The sequence below is a fragment of the Dendropsophus ebraccatus genome, chromosome 3 (assembly GCF_027789765.1).
Source record: "Dendropsophus ebraccatus isolate aDenEbr1 chromosome 3, aDenEbr1.pat, whole genome shotgun sequence".
Lineage (NCBI taxonomy): Eukaryota > Metazoa > Chordata > Amphibia > Anura > Hylidae > Dendropsophus > Dendropsophus ebraccatus.
The window spans coordinates 190,317,769-190,344,502 of record NC_091456.1 but is presented as its reverse complement, the minus strand read 5'-3'; the positions used below and the strand labels follow the sequence as shown (position 1 = coordinate 190,344,502).

Below are 26,734 nucleotides of genomic sequence, written 5' to 3'. Positions count from 1 at the left end.
AGATCTGCTGGCAAGAGCTTACAGACTGGGAGGACTGGGGGGGGAGGGGAGACAAGACGCAACAAGTGCTTTATTTGCCGATAGTCCAGCCATTATACATGGAGTCAGAAAGTGTCTATAAGTGTTGGGTGAGCCAGTCACCGGCCAATATCTGTGCACAGGTAAAACATACATGGAACAAGAGGAGATATAGGGTAGAAGGCGAGGGGATGGCAGAGGGAAGACAAGATTAGGGAATGTTATAACCCTGTAGAGATGAGTCTTCAGGACATGTCTGACACTGTGGGTGATGGAAATGAGTCTGAGGTCTTTGGGTAATGAATTCCAGAGAACTGGTGCAGCACGAGAGAAGTCCTGGAGGCCGGAGTGAGAGGTTCTGATTATGGAAGATGTTAGGGTAAGATCATTAGCAGAAAGTAGAGCGCGGGTAGGATGGGAGGTGGAGATGAGGGAGGAGCTGTATGGAGGGGCAGAGTTGTGGAGAGCTTTATGGGTGAGAGTGACTGGTACAGGGGGGAGACATCAGTGTAACGGCTGGAGAGAAGATGAGCCTGGCTGCTGCATTCAGGATAGACTGGAGAGCGGATAGTTATGTAAGTGAATGGCCCCCTTCCCCGTGTTCCCCCCCACCCCGTTAGTGTGGTGCCTTATACTCACCGCATTCGTGTCGGCCCCAGGCAGCCATCTTGTGACAATGACAACATCTTCGCGTGATCAGCTGCTCAGCTGCGATTGGCTGAGCATAAATGTGTTGAGCCAATCGCGGCTGAGCAGCTGATGATGCGGCAGAGGGGGGGGGCGGCATGAGGGGGGGGCGGCATGAGGGACGGCTGGAGCAGTTTGGCCGGCCTCCCGAAGATGTCCTCATTGTCACAAGATGGCGGCCCGGGGGACGACACGAATGCGGTAAGTATAATGCACCACACTTCCGGGGTGGAGGTAATGCGGGGAAGGGGGCCATTCACTTACATAACACACTTTACAAAGTTGTATAAAAGGTCATGAGGGGTCATATACTTGGGCATTTAAAAACTCTGTCACTCATTACCGAGCCATGTCTGTGAGCGCTGGGACTTTGTGTTTGGTCTCTTTTTTTTGAATAGAGAAAAGAACAAATATCATGGAACATGGAGCACAGCTCGGCCGCATGTAACTATATAATAATAACTATATACATTATAAAAAGTGAGTATATTACATAACTGCTTGTGATCACAACCCTGTCGATTTCTTTAAAAAATGTTTCATGTGCCGGCCTGCACTGCTGGAGTGAGGAGCAGATTACTGTTGTACAATTTAAACTGTGTTACTGTAACTTGGTTGTTGTTTAACCATCATATATCTGGGATTTGTACCACTGATGCTATATGCCATGTTACCATTACTGGGAGATGTTTTCTGTATTGTATGCTTTATTATTTCTGACTGTACTTGTCAGAAAAAAAAAAAAATCACAACAACGGGTACGCGGTAAGCATGAGATTGATAGTGATATATTGTCCGCTGGGACTGTGCTGTATATTAGAATTTAGGCTGAATGATTATATAGCTGGAAAACTGACAGGACACAGAGCTTATAATATTCCACACAGAATAGTTACAGCCGGTGACTGAGGAGAAGGTGTGACTGTTCTCTGCATTTAGTGGTCACTACTCACCTGGGCGGTTACCTGTAGTGATGTCCTCCTTATACTGCTCATCACTGCTGTCATCTGTCTCTTCTTCTTCTACTATCTTGTCCATAGCAATATTATGGTTCAGATTCTTCCCTGTAGTGATGTTCTCCTTATACTGCTCATCACTGCTCACATCTGTCTCTTCTTCTTCTACTATCTTGTCCATAGCAATATTATGGTTCAGATTCTTCCCTGTAGTGATGTTCTCCTTATACTGCTCATCACTGCTCACATCTGTCTCTTCTTCTTTTACTGTCATATCTGTACAACTAATCTCAATGATATCTTCCCCCTGATTCATAAGATGTGAGATAAATATTATAGAAGTCATCAGACAGTAGAAGTCAGGTGGGATGTACAGATCATAGGGAACATCTCCATCTACCTGATCCTGATCCTGTGGGAGAAGAGGACGGGGACATCTCTCTGGTGCTGTTCTCTTACTGGATCTGACTGGAGGGAACACATACAGAGACTGAATTCATTCTTTCCATCCAGATAATATAGAGAGGAGGTGTGTATATAGTCCTGTCTATTACCTGCTGATGGGAGGGGCTGCTGATCCTCCAGCATCACATCCTTGTACTGATCCTTGTGTCCTTCTACATACTCCCACTCCTCCATGGAGAAATAGACCGCCACGTCCTGACACCTTATAGGAACCTGACACACACAATGATCACACAGTCATCCCCCCCACCCCTCCAGTGGTGTTACTGTATAATGTCCCAGCATTCCCAGCAGCCACAGTCTCACCTCTCCACTCAGCAGCTCCACCATCTTGTTGGTGACTTCTAGGATCTTCTCTTCCTCCATTTCCTCATGTATCAGGGGCCCCGGGATTGGGCTCAGGGTTCTTCCCCATCCTTCACACCCAGGGGCCCCACAGCGCCCACTAGAGGACTTCTTCACTACTGTGTAATCCTGTGTATGGAGAGACACATTACTATCACTCCATCCATTCCCAGAATCCCTCACCTCTCCAGTCCTATCTATCTGTTATTCCATAGATAAGAATGATGTCATGATGACATCACTCCCAGAATCCCTCACCTCTCCAGTCCTATCCATCTGTTATTCCATAGATAAGAATGATGTCATGATGACATCACTCCCAGAATCCCTCACCTCTCCAGTCCTATCCATCTGTTATTCCATAGATAAGAATGATGTCATGATGACATCACTCCCAGAATCCCTCACCTCCCCAGTCCTATCCATCTGTTATTCCATAGATAAGAATGATGTCATGATGACATCACTCCCAGAATCCCTCACCTCTCCAGTCCTATCCATCTGTTATTCCATAGATAAGAATGATGTCATGATGACATCACTCCCAGAATCCCTCACCTCCCCAGTAAGCAGGAAGAGTATGTGTAGGGTGAGGGTTATTATCCTCTCGGCCATCTTGTCTCTGTCTCTCTCCATGGTTGATGGGTCGGTCTCTTATATAGAAGATATCAGCAGAGGATCCTGGAGAGAAGAATAGAAAGTAGAGGATACAATGTATAATAAAGAATGGGAAGAACAAGTATAAGAGGTGAGCAGTGACCCAGCATTAGTACATACTGTGGGCAGGGAGCGGGCGGGACAGTCCAGCAGCAGCTGATAAGTCAGGAAGCCGCCTGCAGAGCTGTACAGGAGCCGTGTGCTTCCCCTGTGCTTCCAGGACCTGCCATGATGTCACAGTCATGTGATCAGTCACATGGAGGAGGAGGAGTCACATGATCAGGGGCTGCTGCTACACTACCGTTCAAAAGTTTGGGGTCACATTGAAATGTCCTTATATTTGAAGGAAAAGCACTGTACTTTTCAATGAAGATAACTTTAAACTAGTCCTAACTTTAAACAAATCCCCTCTATACATTGCTAATGTGGTAAATGACTATTCTAGCTGTAGCTGCAAATGTCTGGGTTTTGGTGCAATATCTACATAGGTGTATAGAGGCCCATTTCCAGCAACTATCACTCCAGTGTTCTAATGGTACAATGTGTTTGCTCATTGGCTCAGAAGGCTAATTGATGATTAGAAAACCCTTGTGCAATCATGTTCACACCTCTGAAAACAGTCTAGCTCGTTACATAAGCTACAAAACTGACCTTCCTTTCAGCAGATTGTGTTTCTGGAGCATCACATTTGTGGGGTCAATTAAACGCACAAAAACACAGTCTATTCTTGTTCTTAGAAATGAAGGCTATTCCATGCGAGAAATTGCTAAGAAATTGAAGATTTTCTACAACGGTGTGTACTACTCCCTTCAGAGGACAGCACAAACAGGCTCTAACCAGAGTAGAAAAAGAAGTGGGAGGCCGCGTTGCACAACTAAGCAAGAAGATAAGCACATTAGTCTCTAGTTTGAGAAACAGACGCCTCACAGGTCCCCAACTGGCATCTTCATTAAATAGTACTCGCAAAACACCAGTGTCACCATCTACAGTGAAGAGGCGGCTGCGGGATTTTGGGCTTCAGGGCAGAGTGGCAAAGAAAAAGCCATATCTGAGACTGGCCAATAAAAGAAAAAGATTAAGATGGGCAAAAGAACACAGACATTGGACAGAGGAAGACTGGAAAAAGTGTTGTGGGCGGATGAATCCAAGTTTGAGGTGTTTGGATCACAAAGAAGAACGTTTGTGAGACGCAGAAGAAATGAGAAGATGCTTGAAGAATGCCTGACGCCATCTGTTATACATGGTGGAGGTGATGTGATGGTCTGGGGTTGGTGCTGGTAAGGTGGGAGATTTGTACAGGGTAAAAGGGATTGTGAATAAGGAAGGCGATCACTTTGCACCGCCATGCCATACCCAGTGGACAGCGCTTGGTTGGAGCCAATTTCATCCTACAACAGGACAATGACCCTAAACACACCTCCAAATTGTGCAAGAACTATTTCCAGCAGAAGCAGCAGCTGGTATTCTATCATAGGTAATGGAGTGGCCAGCGCAGTCACCAGATCACCACCCCATTGAGCTGTTGTGGGAGCAGCTGGACCGTATGGTACGCCAGAAGTGCCCATCCAACCAATCCAACTTGTGGGAGCTGCTTCTAGAAGCGTGGGGGGCAATTTCTCCAGCTTACCCCAACAGATTAATAGCTAGAATGCCAAAGGTGTGCAATGCTGGAATTGCTGCAAGAGGAGGATTCTGGGACGGAAGCAAAGTGTGATGGAAGAACAATGTTATTTCACATACAAATCATTATTTCTAACCTTGTCAATGTCTTGGCTCTATTTGCTATTCATTTCACAACGTATGGTGGTGAATAAGTGTGACTTTTCATGGAAAACACAAAATTGTTTGGGGGACCCCAAACTTTTGAACGGTAATGTACATGTAGCTGAGCTGTATATGTGTAATGTACATGTAGCTGAGCTGTATATGTGTAATGTACAAGTAGCTGAGCTGTATATGTGTAATGTACATGTAGCTGAGCTGTATGTGTACATAGTAAGGCTATGTTCACACTACGTATATTTGAGGCTGTATAGCAACCAAAACAAGGAGTGGATTGAAAACACAGAAAGGATCTGTTCACATAATGTTGTAATTGAGTGGATGGCCGTCATTTAATGGCAAATATTTGCTGTTATTTTAAAACAGCGGCTGTTGTATTGAAATAATGGAAGTTATTTACCGTTATATGACGGCCATCCACTCAATTACAACATTATGTGAACATAGCCTTTCTGTGTTTTCAATCCACTCCTGGTTTTGGTTGCTATGAGGACCTGACATGAGGACCAAATACAGCCTCAAATATACATAGTGTGAACCCAGCCTAGAGCTGTATGTGTGTAATGTACATGTAGCTGAGCTGTATGTGTGTAATGTACATGTAGCTGAGCTGTATATGTGTAATGTACATGTAGCTGAGCTGTATGTGTACACAGTAGAGCTGTATGTGTGTAATGTACATGTAGCTGAGCTGTATGTGTGTGTAATGTACATGTAGCTGAGCTGTATATGTGTAATGTACATGTAGCTGAGCTGTATATGTGTAATGTACATGTAGCTGAGCTGCATGTGTGTAATGTACATGTAGCTTAGCTGTATATGTACATAGTAGAGCTGTATATGTGTGTAATGTACATGTAGCTGAGCTGCATGTGTGTAATGTACATGTAGCTTAGCTGTATATGTACATAGTAGAGCTGTATATGTGTAATGTACATGTAGCTGAGCTGTATATGTGTAATGTACATGTAGCTGAGCTGTATATGTGTAATGTACATGTAGCTGAGCTGTATATGTGTAATGTACATGTAGCTGAGCTGCATGTGTGTAATGTACATGTAGCTGAGCTGTATATGTGTAATGTATATGTAACTGAGCTGTATGTGAGTAATGTACATGTAGCTGAGCTGTATATGTGTAATGTACATGTAGCTGAGCTATGTCTGTAATGTACATGTAGCTGAGCTGTATATGTGTAATGTACATGTAGCTGAGCTGTATATGTGTAATGTATATGTAACTGAGCTGTATATGTGTAATGTACATGTAGCTGAGCTATGTCTGTAATGTACATGTAGCTGAGCTGTATATGTGTAATGTACATGTAGCTGAGCTGTATGTGTGTAATGTACATGTAGCTGAGCTATGTCTAATGTACATGTAGCTGAGCTGTATGTGTACACAGTAGAGCTGTATATGTGTAATGTACATGTAGCTAGCTGAGCTGTATGTGTATACAGTAGAGCTGTATATGTGTAATGTACATGTAGCTGAGCTGTATATGTGTGTAATGTACATGTAGCTGAGCTGTATGTGTGTAATGTACATGTAGCTGAGCTGTATATGTGTAATGTACATGTAGCTGAGCTGTATGTGTGATGCAGAATTGTTGTCATCACGTTAAGGCTGCATAATCGACGTCGGCGCCATCTTGATGACGCGATTCGCGTCATTACGTCGGGCGCCGCGCTTGGGTGCGGTACTGACGTCATCACCCAGACCCGTAAGTGCTCGCGGCCTGATGCCGGGCATTCATACCTGCTCCTCGCTCTGTTTTAAGGCCCTCAGATCTAGGTAAGGCCAGGTCTGACTTCCTTGAGGTCTTGCCTTCAGCGTTTTGCAACTGGTCTGCTGCTGCTGCTACTGATTGCTTGTGCTACTCTGCTACTGCTGTTGTTGTGCTGTATCTTCTTGCAATGTAAGTTGTATGCCAAGTTGTGGCCGTTTATGATATGGCAGTTTTTAATCGGCTTCTTCAGGATAGGCCTGTTACGACCAGATGGGACACTCTATTATTCTGTCGTTTATTATTATCATCTGTTTATTTAGATGTCTGCCATGGAGACTAGTCCTCCGGGGAAAAAAGCTTCCAAAAGCAAGCATTTTACTTGTGCCGAATGTGGAACTCCACTTCCGGATGGTTATGAATATCGTACGCAGCATCTTCTAGCAACTTTAAGGTTCCATTTTGATTGATAAAAAGTCTTAATTTTTTTTATTATACTAAGTATATTACAGTACATTGTGCTTCATACCGTCCTAAAAATACTGAAGAGCTTGATACGCAGGATAATATGTAATATGGGTTATAGATTTGGTTGAAAAATCCCTTCAGGTCATCATTCATGTCAAAAGAAGAAATCTAAGCATAGTATTTCTCCTTATGTTTCTCATCCTGTGAGTATTTGTATCCTAGGGCATACAAGAATTATTTTTCACTCAGCTAAGTTCATTTTTTTCTACCCTAGGGGTCAGAATATAAAGTGATTGATGAGATTGGATCTTCCTCTGATACTGAGTCATCTTCACCTTCTGAAGATGATAATGCGATTTTCAAGGGTTCTTTTCCTGTGGATAGTATATATAAACTACGCAAAGCTGTTCAGGCGGAGTTCCACCTTGATGAAGTTGAGGATGGAGCCGCCGCAAAAAAGCCAAGGGCTTTTTCTGTGGGGAAACATCCATGTCTATGTTACAAGTTGAGTGGAAGAAACCGGAAAAAGCTCTGGTTTTAAGCAAAAAGTTCTAAACCTTGTATGTCCTCAAGGAGGAACAATCCAAGGAGTGGGCTGATCCTCCTAAGGTGGACACGACCATAGCCAAACTGTCAAAAAATACTGAATTACCTGCTAAAGATGGTTCTAATCTTAAGGATTCTATAGACAGGAGGATTGAGGTAGCCTTTAAAAGATCTTACACGGCTGCAGCTGCCCAAGGGGCAGTTGCTATCCCCTCCTTCGAAGTATCCAGAAGTCTAAGGAGATGGCTGGCTAAAGTACAGGAAGATCTTGAGTCTGGGGTGAACTGGGACAAGGTCCTCCATTCATTCAAGAAAGTCAATAAGTCCATTGACTTTCTATGTGAAGCAGTTTCTCAACAGACCAGGTTGGCAGCCAAGACTATGGCTTTGTCTACTGCTGGCCGCCGTGCCCTCTGGTTGAAACCTTGGGTTGGGGATGCCAACCGGAAGTTTCAATTGTGCAACCTGGAGTTTCACCCAGGAAGATTGTTTGGCTCAGAGCTAGACAAGATAATGGAGATGTCTGACAAGAAGTGGAAGTCCTTGCCCTTAACCTCTGCTAGCGGATCCTATAAAAGAGCTCGTGGATCGTTTCGTAGAGGCAGATCGCCGCAGTGTGGTAAGAGTCATTACCAATACATAGGAAGAGGAAGGTACTATAATAAAGGAGGTTCGGGCAAGCAACAAAACAAGGACTCCAACAAGAAACCAGACTTCTGACGCCAGAAGTCTACCAGTAGGGGGACGTCTAACTATTTTTCTCCCTGCCTGGAAAGAGTTAATAAAAGTTTTTTTGATTGCCAGTTACACGCTTCCTTTGTCGACTCTTCCTCCCCCAAGGTTTCTTGTTTCCCGCCATCTAGGTTCAGCAAGACACCAGATTTTAGAAAAAGAGATTCTTCACCTTTTGGACATCAAAGCTCTAGAGGATGTTCCTGTGTCAGACATCGGACTAGGAGTATACTCACCGATTTTTCTCATGCCCAAGCCATCTGGAAAGTGGAGGACTATTATAGATTTGCGTTACTTAAACAGGTTCATGAAAAAAAAGGAGTTCAGTATGGAAAACATAAGATCCGTAAAGACCATCCTCAAGGAGAAGGACTTTATGGTATCTATAGACCTGCAGGACGCATATCTACACATCCCTATTCTGCCAACACACAGGAAATACCTCAGGATCACCATTCAGCTCCAAGGAAGGGTAAGACACCTTGGTTTGGGCCCATGCCACGCCGCCCTCATTATAATCCGCCACTACACTGCCACGGCTGATGCGCGGCTGCCGGGGGTGTCCCGTCCTATCCCCGGCAGCGGCATCAGGGAGCTCCCAGTGCGCCGGAGTTCACAGCCACAGGCACACGGGGAGCTCTCTGATGCCGCTCTTGGGGATAGGACAGGACACCCCCGGCAGCCGCACATCAGCCGGGGCCAGACCAGGAGGCGAGAGGCTCCATGGGGGAACGGACGGCAGGTGAGTTGTGTTTTTTTGTGTGTTATCTGCACAGGAGGGGGGGGGGGGGTAGAGGAGGACCATCTATAAGGGGGAATAGGGAAGAGGGGGATCATCTATAAGGGGGGAATAGGGGGACCATCTATAAGGGGGGAAGAGGGGGGCAGCTGACATCCTCTATGCTGCTGGGACCCTGCGACCTCCCCTGTAAGATCAGCACCCTCCTCTCCTGACATCCTCTGTGCTGCTGGGACCCTGTGACTTCCCCTATAAGATCAGCACCCTCCTCTCCTGACATCCTCTGTGCTGCTGGGACCCTGCAACCTCAGCTATAAGATCAGCTCCCTCCTCTCCTGCCATCCTCTGTGCTGCTGTGTCCTCTCCTATAGATCAGCACCCTCCTCTCCTGACATCTTCTGTGCTGCTGTGACCTCCCCTATAGATCGGCACCCTCCTCTCCTGACATCCTTTGTGCTGCTGGGACCAGGTTGGGTGGACAGTCCGGGGCCCAGGGTACATTTAATCCGCCACTGGAGGTACCAGATCTCCCCTACTTCTCAGGGAAGTAGAGCACATATTCGAATGGGCGGAACGCAGAATAGCAAGGCTGTCTGCTCTCCATATAAGGGGCATCCACAACACGCTGGTAGACCGTCTGAGCCGGGGACTGACTATTCCAGGAGAATGGTAGCTTTCGAGGAAAGAGTTTGCCCAATTAACCCTAAGGTAGAGACATCCTCAGATAGACCTCATGGCGTCGGCAAACAATGCCAAACTGAGGACTTTTTGTTCCCTATACTCGGCGGACAATCCGACGGTAGTGGATGCGATGTCAATCCAGTGGAATTTCCAGCTGGCTTACATATTTCCGCCGATCTCCATGATTCCCAGGATTCTGATGAAGATCAAACAGGACCAAGATTCAGTCATTATGATCACGCCTTTTTGGCCAAAGAAGTGGTGGTTCACCCTGCTCATGATTATGAGCATGGGCGAGTTTTGGAAACTTCCATTACTACCTGATCTGATATTCCAGGGTCGTCACCTTTGCCAGGATCTTCACAGCCTCAGTCTCACAGTTCGGAGACTGAAGGGACCTTATTAGGTCCTGAAGAATTTTCTGAGAGGGTCCTTCAAACCTTATCCCATGCACGTAGTGACTCCACCAACCTAAAGTTTAGCTAAAATTATAATGTTAATTTGTCTTCCCTGAGACCCCTTGGCATCACAAGTCTTCCTACCCTTTTGTATGTTTCTTGTATATTGACTGATGATGTAAAGGGGGGGGGTTACTTATACTTCCTGTGGGAGGGGTTTATTAAGCCTTCATTATTGTTTTCATTAAATATTCCTTCGTCCCAGGAGCTCGCAGGGGGAGAAAACACCTCTATCGTTGTGATGCCAATGAGTCTCAGGGAAAACAAATTAACATTATAATTTTAGCTTCGCTCAGATCTAGGAGAGGTTATCTGAGGGGACCCTGTATTTTTTGAGCAGTTTATGTTGATAGAATTATTTTTCTTTTCTATCCAGGCTTTAGGATTGTTCCCTTATGATTGTAGTCACTGTTTCCATATGATGAATGGAATAAAGGTCCAGCAGGTAGTATGACACCATCTCCTGCACACAACACTTCTCACTTCTATCCTCTTTACCCTCCAGCTGCTCCTCTCTATTACTTCCATCCTATATGTGTCTTATAGTGTCCAAAACGTCTTTTTGTGGCCCATTAGAGCCTGTATATACCTATGGAGGACACTGAGGGAGGGGCACGGCCATCTTATGGACAGAATCACCACAGAGCAGGACAGCACAGCCTGGAGCAGGAAAGGCTGATTATAGCTCACAGGGAGCTGCTGTCAGTAAGTGCAGTGAGTACAGTTACTAATACAATACACTGAACTGTTTACTATAAAATACAGATTTTCCTTCATAATCATTTAGAATTCTTTATATTCCTTTACCTCATTGTGAACAAGAAAATGGCTTCTCTCTTTTAGTTTTTCAATTGAAACATCTCCCACATTCTGAACGTGAAAATGGCTTCTCGCCTGAAAGAGTTCTGTGATGGTCAACAAGAATTTATTGATGAGCCAAACACTTCCCACAATCAGAACATAAAAATAGCTACTGTCGTGTGACTTTTTCGATACGTAACAAGGTCTAATTTCCAATGAAAACATTTCTCACATTCCAAACATTAAAATGGCTTCTCCCCTGTGTGAGTTCTCTTATGCCTAGCAAGACCTAATTTCTCAGTAAAACATTTCCCACATTCTGCACATGAAAATGGCTTCACCCCTGTATGAATTCTCTGATGCTTAACAAGATCTGCTTTCCGAGTAAAATATTTGCCACATTCAGAACATGAAAAAGGTTTCTCCCCTGTGTGAGTTCTCTGATGCTTAACAAGATCTGATTTCTGATTAAAATATTTTCCACATTCCGAACATGAAAATGGCCTCTCCCCTGTGTGAGTTCTTTGATGGTAAATAAGAACTGATTTCCCAGTAAAACATCTGCCACATTCTGAACATGAAAATGGCTTCTCCCCTGTGTGAGTTCTCTGATGCTTCACAAGATCTGATTTCTGAGTAAAACATTTCCCACATTCTGAACATGAATATGACTTCTCCCCTATGTGAGTTCTTTGATGGAGTACAAGAGCTGATTTCCGAATAAAACATCTTCCACAGTCTGAACATGAAAATGGCTTTTCCTCCATGTGAATGTATGTATGGTTAAGAAGTCTTGATTTCTCAGTAAAACACTTCCCACATTCGGAACATGAAAATGGCTTCACCCCTGTGTGAATTCTCTGATGCTTAACAAGATTTGATTTCCGAGTAAAATATTTGCCACATTCTGAGCATGAAAATGGTTTCTCTCCAGTGTGAATTCTCAGATGCTTAACAAGATCTGATTTCTGATTAAAACATCTCCCACATTCCGAACATGAAAATGGTTTCTCCCCTGTGTGAATTCTGTGATGTTTAACAAGATTTGATTTACGATGAAAATATTTTCCACATTCCGAACATGAAAATGGCTTCTCCCCTGTGTGAGTTCTCCTATGCGTTACAAGAACTGATTTCTGACTAAAACATTTCCCACATTCAGAACATGAAAATGGTTTCTCCCCTGTGTGAATTCTCTGATGCATAACAAGATTGGAGTTCTGATTAAAACATTTCCCACATTCTGAACATGAAACTGCCTTCTGCCCTGTAAGATATTTTCCACATTGTAAATATGAAAACTGAGGCTTTCCTGTATTTGCTCTTTGATGTTCATGGTCTTCTCTGTAAATGTCAGCTTGCTGTGATGGAGCAGAAGATGGGACTTGTATAACAGGATGAGATGAGAGATCTTTGCTGTGAGGGGCTGGGGGTGTATCTGGGATAGTGGACGGCTCCTCATATGTATCTTGTGTGATATGATCCTCTGAGGAGATCTGATGTCCCCCTGAGCTCCTGGTAGAATCATCTGCAAAGGAGAAAACACCATTTCTCTGATTTCCCAGTAATAGAAGCTTAAACATATTGCAGACATGGAAAGTTACTCTTTTTTATGTAACATAATAAGAATAATCAGATCTGTTCCCATCCACAGGAAGTGTCAGGGAGAAGAATCTAGAAGCTGGAGGCCGGGAAGATGACGTCCTTAGTTAAAATTAAAACAAAAAAACTCTTCTCAAATTGAAAAAAACAAAAAATATAATAATAATACTTATATATATTTATATTTATATATATTTACATATTTGTATAACGCCAACAGATTTAGCAATTTTTTTCTTAAAAACACACAGAATACAGAGGTTACATGTACACATTTACATTAAAATACATAAATAAATATAGATACAAAGGGAATGAGAAATGTGCTGGCGAGAGCTTACAGACTGGGAGAACTGGGGGGGACAAGACGCAACAAGTGCTTTATTTGCCGATGGTCCAGCCATTATACAGAGTCAGAAAGTGTCTATAAGTGTTGGGTGAGCCAGTCACCCGCCAATGTCTGAGTACAGGTAATACATACATGGAACAAGAGGAGATATAAGGTAGAAGGCGAGGGGATAGCAGAGGGAAGACAAGATTAGGGAATGTTATAACCCTGTAGAGATGAGTCTTCAGGACATGTCTGACACTGTGGGTGTTGGAAATGAGTCTGAGGTCTTTATGTAATAAATTCCAGAGAACTGGTGCAGCACGAGAGAAGTCCTGGAGGCCGGAGTGAGAGGTTCTGATTATGGAAGATGTCGGTGTAAGATCATTAGCAGAACGTAGAGCGCGGGTAGGATGGGAGGTGGAGATGAGGGAGGAGATGTATGGAGGGGCAGAGTTGTGGAGAGCTTTATGGGTGAGAGTGACTGGTACAGAGGGAGACGTCAGTGTAACGGCTGGAGAGGAAGAGGAGTCTGGCTGCTGCATGCAGGATAGACTGGAGAGCTTAGAGAAAGGAAGAGCGATTAGTAGGGAGTTACAGTAGTCAAGACGGGAAGGGATCAGGGCGACAGTAAGAGTCTGAGCTGTGTCAGTGGTGAGAAATGGGCGGATTCTGGAGAGGTTTCTGAGATGTAGGTGACAGGAGCTGCAAGAGCTTGGATATAGGGAGTAAGAGACAGATCTGAGTCCAGCATAACCCCCAGACATGGAGCTTGATGCAGACGAGTGAGACTAGTACCACAGACTGATTCACTGCACCCGGATTCAGAAGTAAGGCGCGGCCGAAGATGGTGGGGATGCAGCCGGCGGGAAATTCTAACGGCGACCGTCACCGGAGGGATGGTAAGTATATTTCCAATGTGTGTCTGTGTTGTTGTTTTTTTGTGTGTGTGTGTGTGGGGGGGGGGGGCACTGGAGTACTCCTTTGATCAGCATTGTCCTTTAAGTGTGTTAATCTGGAGTTGGGGTCAGTTTGTGTATAAGCTATAATATATAAGGAGAATATAGGTCCAAACCGTCTACGCTGAATAGTGGTGGGAATAAAGGGCCATGAGGTCTTGTCGGAGGCCTTTCCTGCATTTAACCCTTTGAGGACCAGGCCCAAAATGACCCAGTGGACCGCGCAAATTTTGATCTTAGTGTTTTCGTTTTTCCCTCCCCCCCTTCTAAGAGCTCCAGCACTCTCAGTTTTCAATCTACAGGCCATGTAAGGGCTTATTTGTTACAGGAATAGTTGTACTGTGTAATGGCGTCATTCATTTTACCATAACATGTATGATGGAATTCCAAATATATTATTTATGAAGATATAAATAGGTGAAATCGTAAAAAAGAATGCAATATGGTAACGTTTGGGGGGTTCCTGTGTCTACGTAATGCACTATATGGTAACAGCGACATGACACTATTATTCTATAGGTCAGTCCGAACACAACCATATGCAGGTTACACAGATTCTCTAATGTTATATATATATTTTTTTATGAAATCCTTTTTTTTGGCAATTAAATATGAATAAAATGGGCCTATTGTGACGCTGATAACGGTTTTATTTTTTCACCTACAGGGCTGTATGTGGTGTCATTTTTTCCGCCATGATCTCTAGTTTTTATTAATACCATATTTGTGAAGATCGGACGTTTTGATCACTTTTTATAGATTTTTTTTAATATATAATGTAACATAAAATCGGTAATCTGCGCACTTTTTCCCCTCTTTTCGTGTACGCCGTTTACCGGTCGCAATGACGCTTGTTATATTTTAATAGATCGGACAATTACGCACGCTACGGTATATTATATGTTTATCTATTTATTAATTTTTATATGTTTTATTTATATAATGGGAAAGGGGGGTGATTTAGACTTTTATTGGGGGAGGGGTTTTGGGGTTGTGTGTTAGTGTTTTGAACTTCTTTTTTTTTTTACACATTTGAAGTCCCTTTGGGGGACTTGTACATACATTACTTTGATTTCTACGATGATGAATGCTATGCCATAGGCATAGCATTGATCAGTGTTATCGGCGCTCTGCTCATTGAGCCTGCCTGTGCAGGCTCAGTGTAGCAGATCGCCGATCGGACCGCACGGAGGCAGGTAAGAGACCTCCAGCAGTCCGTTTCAACGATCGGGACCCCCGCAGTCACACTGCGGGGGTCCCGATCGGTAAGTGACAGGGGACTCCCCCTGTCACTTACACTTAAACGCTGCGGTCGCGCCGCGATCGCGGCGTTTAAGGGGTTAATGACACGCGGCAGCGCGATCGCTGCAGCGTGTCATTGCCGGTGAGGTCCCGGCTGCTCACTGCAGCCGGCCCCCACCTCCTATGAAGCGCGCTCCGCTCCGGAGCGCGCTTCATAGCGGGAATAACACCCATGACGTAAGGTTACGTCATGGGTCGTCTGTGGGTTAAACTAAGAATAATGGTCAAAGGTCATGAGGGGTCATATACTCGGGCATTGAAAAAATTCTCCATTCTACTAACAAGCACTCCAGCATTTTAGTTCTCGCTGAACATTACTGTCAGTCATTACCGAGCCATGTCTGTGAGCACTGGGACTTTGTGTTTGATCTCTTTTTGAACAAAGAAAAGAACAAATATCGTCACGAAGTGAACATGGAGCACAGCTCGGCCGTATGTAACTATATAATTATACAAAATAAATATATAAAAGTGAGTATATTACATAACTGTTTGTGATCACATCCCATCTTTATAAAATGTCATGTGCCGGCCTACACTGCTGGAGTGAGGAGCAGATTACTGTTGTACAATTTATACTGTGTTACTGTAACTTGGTTGTTGTTTAACCATCATATATCTGGGATTTGTACCACTGATGCTATATGCCATGTTACCATTACTGGGAGATGTTTTCTGTATTGTATGCTTTATTATTTCTGACTTTACTTGTCAATAAAAAAAAAAATCACAACAACGGGTACGCGGTAAGCATGAGATTGATAGTGATATATTGTCCGCTGGGACTGTGCTGTATATTAGAATTTAGGCTGAATGATTATATAGCTGGAAAACTGACAGGACACAGAACTTATAATATTCCACACAGAATAGTTACAGCCGGTGACTGAGGAGAATGTGTGACTGTTCTCTGCATTTAGTGGTCACTACTCACCTGGGCGGTTACCTATAGTGATGTTCTCCTTATACTGCTCATCACTGCTGTCATCTGTCTCTTCTTCTTCTGCCTCTTCTTTTACACTTATGTCTGTAGCATTAAAACAGTTCAGATTATTCCCTCTAGTAATTTCCTCCTTATACTGCTCATCACAGCTTGCGTATGTCTCCTCTTCTTCTTTCATCATCATATTTTTAGCATTAATAGAATTCAGATCCTTCCCTGGAGTGATGTTCTCCTTATACTGCTCATCACTGCTCACATTTGTGTCTTCTTCTTTTACTGTCATATCTGGAGCATTGATCTCAATTAGATCTTCCCCCTGATACATAAGATGTGGGAGAAATATTGTAATAGTCATCAGACAGGAGGAGAAGTCAGGTGGGATGTACAGATCATAGGGAACATCTCCATCTACCTGATCCTGATCCTGTGGGAGAAGAGGACGGGGACATCTCTCTGGTGCTGTTCTCTTACTGGATCTGACTGGAGGGAACACATACAGAGACTGAATTCATTCTTTCCATCCAGATAATACAGAGAGGAGGTGTGTATATAGTCCTGTCTATTACCTGCTGATGGGAGGGGCTGCTGATCCTCCAGCATCACATCCTTGTACTGATCCTTGTGTCCTTCTACATACTCCCACTCCTCCATGGAGAAATAGACCGCCACGTCCTGACACCTTATAGGAACCTGACACACACAATGATCACACAGTCATCCCCCCCACCCCTCCAGTGGTGTTACTGTATAATGTCCCAGCATTCCCAGCAGCCACAGTCTCACCTCTCCACTCAGCAGCTCCACCATCTTGTTGGTGACTTCTAGGATCTTCTCTTCCTCCATTTCCTCATGTATCAGGGGCCCCGGGATTGGGCTCAGGGTTCTTCCCCATCCTTCACACCCAGGGGCCCCACAGCGCCCACTAGAGGACTTCTTCACTACTGTGTAATCCTGTGTATGGAGAGACACATTACTATCACTCCATCCATTCCCAGAATCCCTCACCTCTCCAGTCCTATCCATCTGTTATTCCATAGATAAGAATGTCATGATGACATCACTCCCAGAATCCCTCACCTCTCCAGTCCTATCCATCTGTTATTCCATAGATAAGAATGATGTCATGATGACATCACTCCCAGAATCCCTCACCTCTCCAGTCCTATCCATCTGTTATTCCATAGATAAGAATGATGTCATGATGACATCACTCCCAGAATCCCTCACCTCCCCAGTAAGCAGGAAGAGTATGTGTAGGGTGAGGGTTATTATCCTCTCGGCCATCTTGTCTCTGTCTCTCTCCATGGTTGATGGGTCGGTCTCTTATATAGAAGATATCAGCAGAGGATCCTGGAGAGATAAATAGAAAGTAGAGGATACAATGTATAATAAAGAATGGGAAGAAAAATTACAACTTGTCCGGCAAACAACAAACTTTTGTCGCCGATTCAGCTGAGTTTATAAATATAGTCATTAACTGTATCCACATTTTCCAGACAACCTTAGAGCTTTATCCAAGTTCGGCAGCCACTGCTAATCAAATGCCGAACATTCGGGTTCGGATCGACTCGAACCTGAACCCGGTTCGCTCATCTCTAGTATAGATGTTTGAGCTCCTGTGATGTCATAGAAAGAAAACTTTATCCTCACAACTCAGCACCCCCCTCCCCCCACCTACTAACCCTTCTATTACAGGGGTCATTCAGTGTTGGAAAAACATGGCCACTTTCTTCCAGAGACAGCAGGACTCTTGTCTCCAGTTTAGCTGTGATTTGTAATTAAACTAAGCTCAAAAACTTCACCAAGACTGGAGACCAGAGTGCTGCTGTCACTGGAAGTAACTCTGGGAGCGCTTAACCCCTTCGTGCTGCAGCCTGTTTGGGCCTTAATGACCAGGCTAATTTTTCAAAATCTGACCTGTCTCACTTTATGCTCTTATAGCTCAGTGATGCTTTAACGTATGCTAGCGATTCTGAGATTGTTTTTTCTTGACATATGGCACTTTATGTTAGTGGCAAAATTTGGTCACTATTTTGTGTGTTTTTTGTGAAAAACATCAAAATATCATGAAAAATTGAAAAAATTTGCATTTTATGAACTTTGAAATTCTCTGCTTCTAAAAAAAGAAAGTCGTAGCACATAAATTAGTTACTAAGTCACATTACCAATATGTCTTCTTTATTCTGGCATAATTTGGTAAACATATTTTACTTTTTTAGGGTGTTATGGGGCTTAGAAATGTATCAGCAAATTATCACATTTTCGTGAAACTGATTTTTTTAGGGACCAGTTCTTTTTTTAAATGGATTTAGAAGTCTGGTATCCTGAAAACCCCCATAAGTGACCCCATTTTGGAAACTACACACCTTAAAGAATTAATCTAGGGGTATAATGAGCATTTTAACCCTACAGGGGCTGGAGGTAAGTGTTCACAATTAGGCAGTAAAAAAATTGAAAATTTTAATTTTCCAATAATATATACGTTTAGATTAAAGTTTCTCATTTTCTAAAGGAATATGAGACAAAAAGCACCCCAAAATTTGTAATGCAGGTTCTCTTGAGTACAACGGTACCCCATATGTGGGCGTAAACCACTGTATGGGCACACAGCAGGGCTCAGAAGGAAGGGAGCGCCAATTAGCTTTTCCAATGCAAATTTTGCTGAAGAAGTTTCTGAGCGCCAGGTGCGTTTGCAGTGCCCCTGTAGTGTCAGCAGAGAGAAAACCCCCCATAAGTCACCCCATTTTGGAAAGTACACCCCTCAAAGAATTCATCTTGGTGTGTGGTGACCATTTTGACCCCACAGGTATTAGAGGAAAGTATTCAAAAGTAGACAGTAAAAATGAAAAACTCGATTTTTTCCAATAATATGTTCCTTTAGTTTGAAATTTCTCAATTTCTCGAGTACCAGGAGAGAAATGTCACCCCAATATATGTAAAGCAGGTTCTCCTGAGTAGAACGGTACCCCATATGTGGGCATAAACCACTGCATGGGCACACAGCCGGGCTCAGAAGGGAAGGAGCGCCAATTAGCATTTTCAGTGCAGATTTTTCTGAAGAAGTTTCTGAGCGCCAGGTGCGTTTGCAGAGCCCCTGTAGTGTCAGCAGAATAGATTCCCCCCAAAAGTCACCCCATTTTGGAAAGTACACCCCTCAAAGAATTCATCTTGGGGTGTGGTGACCATTTTTACCCCACAGGTATTAGAGGAAAGTATTCAAAATTGGCCAGTAAAAATGAAAAACTCGAATTTTTCCAATAATATGTTGGTTTAGTTTGAAATCTCTCAATTTGACGAGGAACAGGAGAGAAAACGTACCCCAAAATCTGTAACGCAGGTTCTCCTGAGTACAACGGTACCCCATATGTGGGCATAAACCACTGTATGGGCACACAGCAGGGCTCAGAAGGGAAGGAGCGCCAATTTACAGGAGCAAAACCGCAGCTAGTAATGGTTATTAGAATAGCGCAGTTACTAAAATAGAATAAAAAAAATGAGATTACAGGTAATGTAGGGTGGTTACGGGCAACCTGGGGTGGTTATGGGCAACCTGAGGTGGTTACAGGTAATCTGGGGTGGTTACGGACAACATGGGGTGGTCACGGGCAACCTGCTGTGGTTACGGCAACCTGGGGTGGTTACAGGCAACGTTGGGTGGTTACGGGCAACGAGGGGTGGTTATGGGCAACGTGTGGTGGTCACGGGCAACCTGCTGTGGTTACAGGCAACGTGGGCTGGTTACAGGCAACGTGGGCTGGTTACAGGCAACGTGGGCTGGTTACAGGCAACGTGGGCTGGTTACAGGCAACGTGGGCTGGTTACAGGCAATCTGCTGTGCTTACAGACAATCTGGGATGGTTACAGGAAACGTGGGGTGGTTACGGGCAACCTGCAGTGCTTACAGACAATCTGGGGTGGTTACGGGCAACGTGGGGTGGTTACGGATAAACTGAAGTTCTTATAGGCAATCTGGGGTGGATACCTGTTATCTGGCATGGGCACCGCAATCTGGAGGGGGTCATTGGCAATTTGGGGTGGTCAGAGGCGCCGTGGCGTGGTCAGAGGCGACGTGCGGTGGTCAGAGGCATCGTGGCGTGGTCAGAGGCAACGCGCGGTGGTTATGTGCAATCTGGGGGGGGTTACATGTAATCTGGCATGATTACGGGGAACCTGGGGGGTTATGTGCAACCTGGAAGGGTTACAGACAATCTGGGATTGTTACTGAGAAACTGAAGTGCTTATAGGTAATCTGGGGTGGGTACATGTAATTTGGGGTGGTTACGGGCAATTGGGAGGGGGTCACTGGCAATTTGTGGTGGTTACGGGCAACGTGCGGTGGTTACGGGCAACGTGCGGTGGTTATGGGCAATCTGGGGAGGGGTTAGGGGTAATTTGGGAGTAAACTGCAATTATTACTATAATAAAAAGTGTGTGTCTTATTTTTTTGTATGTTTGTCACTTTTTGTACTTTACATATTCATGTTCACTGTATTACTATGATTACTGTGATATTTTCTATCACAGTAATCATAGTTCAGTGACAGAGACCAAATTGGTCTCTGTCACTTTAAATTTTCAGAGCTTGGCTGGTTGTGGAGCGCATGCGCACTTCATAACCAGCCAGGACGTCGAGGAGGAAGGAGCTCCAGGATCAGGTAACGTATATGGGGAAGGGGGGGGTGACTGGGGGACGGGGGTGACAGGGGGGGTGGGGGGCGACTTGGGGGGTGGGGGAACATCACTTTTTATCCCCTGTCACCAATCATTCATGGTGACAGGGGATAAAAAGTGCCGGGATGCACATGGCACAAGCGATCAGCGGTATACAGTATATACCGCTGATCGCTTGTACCGGGACCAAACAGGGGGGTCCCCGATGACTGCCCCATGCTCTCCGCTACCTCCGGTGGCGGAGAGCATGGAGCTTTCATTCATTTTAACTTTTACATCGCTGTGAACCGACATTAGTCGGTTCACAGCGATGGCGGCGGCCATCTTGGAAATGATGGCCGCCGGGGGAGGGGGGTTAGTGATCGCCCTACTAGGGGGGGCTGATCTGAGGTCTGGGGGACACTTATTTCATCTCCCCCCGCCGTAGATTCACGGCGGGGGGAGATGAAAGGCGGCGGCACCGGTAATCTCCTTTACCGACGGCCGCCGCTATAACGTTAATAGCGGCGATCGTCGGTAAGGGGGGGGGGGGCCGGGACGGACCCCACACACTGCCCCAACCCCTCAGCTACCTCCGGTAGCCGGGGGGATGGGGTGGGGGCCGTCCCGGCCCCGCAGCCTTATTCTCTGCCATCGCCGTAAAAAGCTGATGGCAGCAGAATAAGGACCCTTAGTGACCGCCGTAAAAAGCCGTATCGGCGGTCACTAAGGGGTTAAAGGGATTATCCAATGTGATCCCTCCATACTGCCCCCCTCCCCCTTAGCACAGCTGGATGCCCCCTCTCCCCTGAACACTGTAAATCTCCTACCTGTCTGGCAGCCAGTGGGCAGATCCCAGGAGGCAGCAGCAGCAGCAGAGCACACTAGCAGGAGGAGGGGGAGGGGCAGGAAGGATTTCCACATGTACCTTGTGTCTGGCCCCTCCTCCTCTCCAGTGATTGGTGCTCAGGAGGCAAGGGGCGGGGCAGTCCTGCAGCAGCTGATAAACAAGTCAGGAAGCCGCCTGCAGAGCTGTACAGGAGCCGTGTGCTTCCAGGACCTGCCATGATGTCACAGTCATGTGATTAGTCACATGGAGGTTGAGTCACATGATCAGGGGCTGCTGCTCAGTGTATGCAGGACTCTGCTGTGCTGGATGAGCTGAAGTGATGTGTATGCAGCAGAGCTGTCTGTGTGTGATGTGTGTGGAGCAGAGCTGTGTATGTGTGTAATGTACATGTAGCTGAGCTGTGTGTGTGTGTGTGTATATATATATATATATATATATATATACACACACAGCTCAGCTACATATATATATAGCAGTCTGTAGTGAGGGGATATCAGGGAGGATGGAGGTTATGATGAAGAAATGAAAATATATCCTGTCACAGGCCGAGTGGTAATAACTCTCTCCCTCTTCCTGAGGTAAATACGGCCACAGAGGTTATAGAGGGGACTGCACCTAGGTGTGTGGTGATGATGGGACTTGTAGTTCCCCCTGGGGCTCTTATTATTATTTATCTTTAAAGCGCCCTTAATTCTATACAAGTGATAGCGGATAACAAACAGGAACATTACAAGATCAAAAACACATTACATGAAGGCAAATGGTAGATTGGTAGATATGGGAAGAGGACCCTGCCTGCAAGGGCTTACAATCTATAGGATACTGGAAGAGAAACAGGGGGTAAAGTTAGGGTCAGCCAACCAAGTGTGATGCAGAATTGTTATAGCCTAGTTTGAAGAGATGGGTTTTAGGTTACTTTCAAGGACAGGTGGATGAGAGCCAGATGTGTTGGGGTAGCGACTTCCAGACTATGGGGGAGGCTCGGGCAAAGTCTTGGAGGCCGTTGTGTGAGGTACGAACATGGGAGGAGCACAAAAGGAGGTTACTGGAGGATCAAAGATTGCGTGAGGGACAGTAGCCGGATATCAGGTCAGATATATGGAGGAGAAAGGTTATGAACGGCCTTGTACGTCATGGTCAACAATTTAAAGTGAATACAGGAGGTGGTTAGGGCCTGAATGTGTGGTTTAAAAGACAGGGCAGAGTCAGAGGTGACCCCAAGGCAGCGGAAAGTGGGAGAAGGAAGAAAGATATGGCCGATAGACACTCTGGATCCTGGATAGCAAAGAGGTGACAACTGGCCCAGAGGTAGATCTGAGTGTCATCGGCGTAGAGGTGGTACCTGAAGCTGTGAGACTCTATGATATGTCCCAGGCCAGAGGTATAGATGGAGAAGAGGAGAGGCCAGAGTACAGAGCCTTGGGGGACTCCAACAATAAGGGGATGAGGAGAGGAGGTGGTGTGGGAGACACTAAATGTGCGGTTGGAGAGGTAAGAGGAGATCCAGGAGAGGGCTGCGCAAGTGACGCCAAGGGATGAAAGAATTTGTAGGAGAGAATTGGCCATTTTGGTGAGGGCAGTTTCTGAGGAGTGGTGGGGGTGCAAGCCGGATTGCAGGGAGTCAAAAAGCGAGTTGGATGAAAAGTGGGAGGATAGATCAGGATAGGCAAGGATGTCAAACTCAGGCCCTCCAGGTGTTGCCCTCCCATCATGCCTGGACAGCCAAAGATTTAGTTCAGGCATGATGGGAATTGTAGTTTTAAAACAGCTGGAGGGCCTGAGTTTGACATGTCTGGATCATGGTAAACATGAGGACACCAGGATTGGCAGATTCACCACTGGCGCCCCCTGTGCTCTTCACAGATGAGAGCAGGTTCACACTGAGCACATGTGACAGACATGACAAGAGTCTGGAGACACCATGGAGAGCGATCTGCTGCCTGCAACATCCTTCAGCATGAGCGGTATAGCAGTCATCAGTAATGGTGTGGGGTAGCATTGCTTTGGGGGTGGCACAGCCCTCCATGTGTTGCCAGAGGTAGCCTGACTGCCATTAGATAGCGAGATGAGATCCTCAGAGCCCTTGTGAGACCATATGCTGGTGCGGTTGGGGTTCCTCCTAATGCAGGACAATGCTAGACCTCATGTGGCTGGAGTGTTTCAGCAGTTCCTGCAGGATGACGGCAGTGAAGGTATGTACTGGCCGCCCGTTCTCCAGACCTGAATCCCAATGAGCACATCGGGAACATCATGTCTCCTCCATCCACCAACGTCACGTTGCAACACAGACTGTCTGGGAGGAGATCCTTTAGGAGACCATCCGTAACCTCATCAGGAGCATACCCGGGGCTTGTAAGCAGGCCATACAGGCCCATGGAGGCCACAGACAATACTCAGCCTCATTTTGACTTTTTTTTAACCCCTTAACGACCAAAGGCGTAAATGTGCGCTCTGGTTCAGGGCCTTCAGAGGGGGGCTGTGTGGCGACCCTGCTCTGAACCACCACAATCCCAGGTGCTATCTGCAGCCCGGGACCACGGCAATTAGCGGGCTCGGTCCAATCGCTGTGCCCGCTAATTAACCATTTAAATGCAGTTGTGAAAGTTGACAGCTGCATTTCAATGGTTGTTTTCCCCCCATCCCTGGTGGTCTATAGGGAGGACCGCCCCTCCGCGACGCGATTGTGGAGGAGAGGTCCCTGCATGTGAGCTGGCCCAAGGTCTGCCCCGTAATGGCGCTGACCCCGGCTTGGTTATCGATTGCTCTCGGCGGCTGCAGCCGATCTCATGGATCTATGCATTATATCTATCCTGCATAGATCTCAATGAGAGAATAATGTGGCTATACTAGAAGTCCCCCAGGAGGAATAACCCTAACCCCATGGAGATTTCTAGTATGTGTGGTAAAAAATATTTTTTTATTCATAAAAAAAATCCCCTCCCCTAATAAAAGTTTAAATCACCCCTCTTTCCCCATTTTATTAATAAATAAACAAACATATTTGGTATCGCCGTGTGCGTAATCGCCCAAAGTATTAACATTTAATTCCTGATCAAGCACAGTAAGCGGCGCAAGCATAAAAAAATCCAGAAAATATGAGCACATACTCAAACAAGGTAACGATAGAAAGTACAAATCATGATGCAAATAATAACACCTCACATCGCCCCATAGACCAAAGGATAAAAGCGCTGTAAGCATGGTCATAGAGCAATTTTAAAGAACAATTATTTGTTTTAATTTTTTTTTTTAAAGTTTTAATTTTTTAAAAGCAACCAAATAAAATAGAAGTTACACAGTTTACACATTGTTGTAATCGTATTAACTAGAGGAACATGTATAACAAGTTAGTTTTACCCTAGGGCGAACAGTGCACACACGAAACCTCCCCAAATTAAAAAAAAAGCTTTTTTTTTTTTAATTTCATCACACATTTAATTTTTATCTGGTTTTGCAGCATACTTCATACAAAAATTAAACCTGTCATTACAAAGTACAAAAAAAAAAAAATAAGAGTTCATCAGGGTCTCTAGATGAAAAAATGCAAGCACTATGGCCTTTTAAGCACAAGGAGCAAAAAACGAAAGTGCAAAGATGGAAATTGGCCCGGTCCTTAAAGGGGTAGTGCGGCGCTCAGAAATTATTCACAGAATAACACACATTACAAAGTTATACAACTTTGTAATGTATGTTATGTCTGTGAATGGCCCCCCACCCGTGTACCCGGAAGTGTGGTGCGCTATACTCACCTGTCACGTGCCGACACCAGTCTCCGATCTTCAGCGAGTGACATCTTCTTCGGACGGACGGCAAACAGCTCCGACTGTCATCCGATGCCCAGCCACGATTGGCTGAGCATAACTGTGCTCAGCCAATCGCGGCTGAGCACAGTTGTGACGCGGCGGAGGTGGGACGGGCGGCAGCGACTCGTCCGTCCGTCCAAAGATGACGTTTGGCGCAAGATGGCGGACGGCCCTCGACACGGATCAGGTAATGTATAATGCACCAACACTTCCGGGTACACGGGTGGGGGTGGTGGGACACAGGGAACGGGGCGATTCACAGACATAACATACATTACAAAGTTGTATAACTTTGTAATGTGTGTTATTCTGTGAATAATTTCTGAGCGCCGCACTACCCCTTTAAAGGGTTAAAGACTTTACAACAACGTTGGATCAGCCTGGAGGGAGTTTTTCCACTTTAATCCAGGCCAAATCCAGTCCGCCATTGGGTAATACATGGGATTTCCAGTGATGATGTTTGTGGGATTTTGTTGTCAGCGCATTCAGCCTTGTACAGAACAAAGTATCACTGAGAAGATTTCATTCCCTCAGATCTAAGAGGGGTTATCTGAGGGGTCACTGTATTTTTTGTTCCCTTATGTTTGTCGTCACTGTTTCGATATGATGTATGGAATAAAGGTCCAGCAGGTAGTATGACACCATCTTCTGCACACAACACTTCTCACTTCTATCCTCTTTCCCCTCCAGCTGCTCTTCTCTATTACTTCCATCCTATATGTGTCTTTTAGTGTCAAAAATATATTATTTGTGGCCCATTAGAGCCTGTATATGTCTATGGAGGACACTGGGGGAGGGGCATGGGCACGGCCATCTTATGGACAGAATCACCACAGAGCAGGACGGCACAGCCTGGGGGAGGGGAGCCTGATTATAGCTCTATGGGGTACACAGGGAGCTGCTGTCAGTAAGTGCAGTGAGTACAGTTACTAATACTATACACAGAACTATTTTACTATAAAATGCAGATTTTCTTTCATATTCATTTAGAATTCTTTATATTCATTTACCTCATTGTGAACAAGAAAATGGCTTCTCCCTTTTAATTTTCCAATTGAAACATCTCCCACATTCTGAACATGAAAATAGCTTTTCGCCTGTGAGAGTTCTGTAATGGTCAACAAAAATTCATTGATGAGCCAATCACTTCCCACTTTCAGAACATGAAAATGGCTTCTCTCGCGTGACTTTTTCGAGGCGTAACAAGGTCTCCTTTCCGATGAAAACATTTATCAC

General features: G+C 45.1%; 1 protein-coding gene across 1 annotated transcript in view; it reads right to left on the bottom strand.

Moving 5' to 3' along the window:
* Positions 1–26,734, bottom strand: part of LOC138786616 (uncharacterized) — a 73,905-nt gene that overhangs the window by 22,542 nt on the left and 24,629 nt on the right. Inside the window, 8 exon segments of the mRNA XM_069963596.1 lie at positions 282–376; positions 1,671–1,968; positions 11,068–11,203; positions 11,305–12,626; positions 13,252–13,348; positions 15,584–15,692; positions 16,199–16,511; positions 26,509–26,710. Coding sequence (XP_069819697.1) covers positions 282–376; positions 1,671–1,968; positions 11,068–11,203; positions 11,305–12,626; positions 13,252–13,348; positions 15,584–15,692; positions 16,199–16,511; positions 26,509–26,710 — 2,572 coding nt within the window.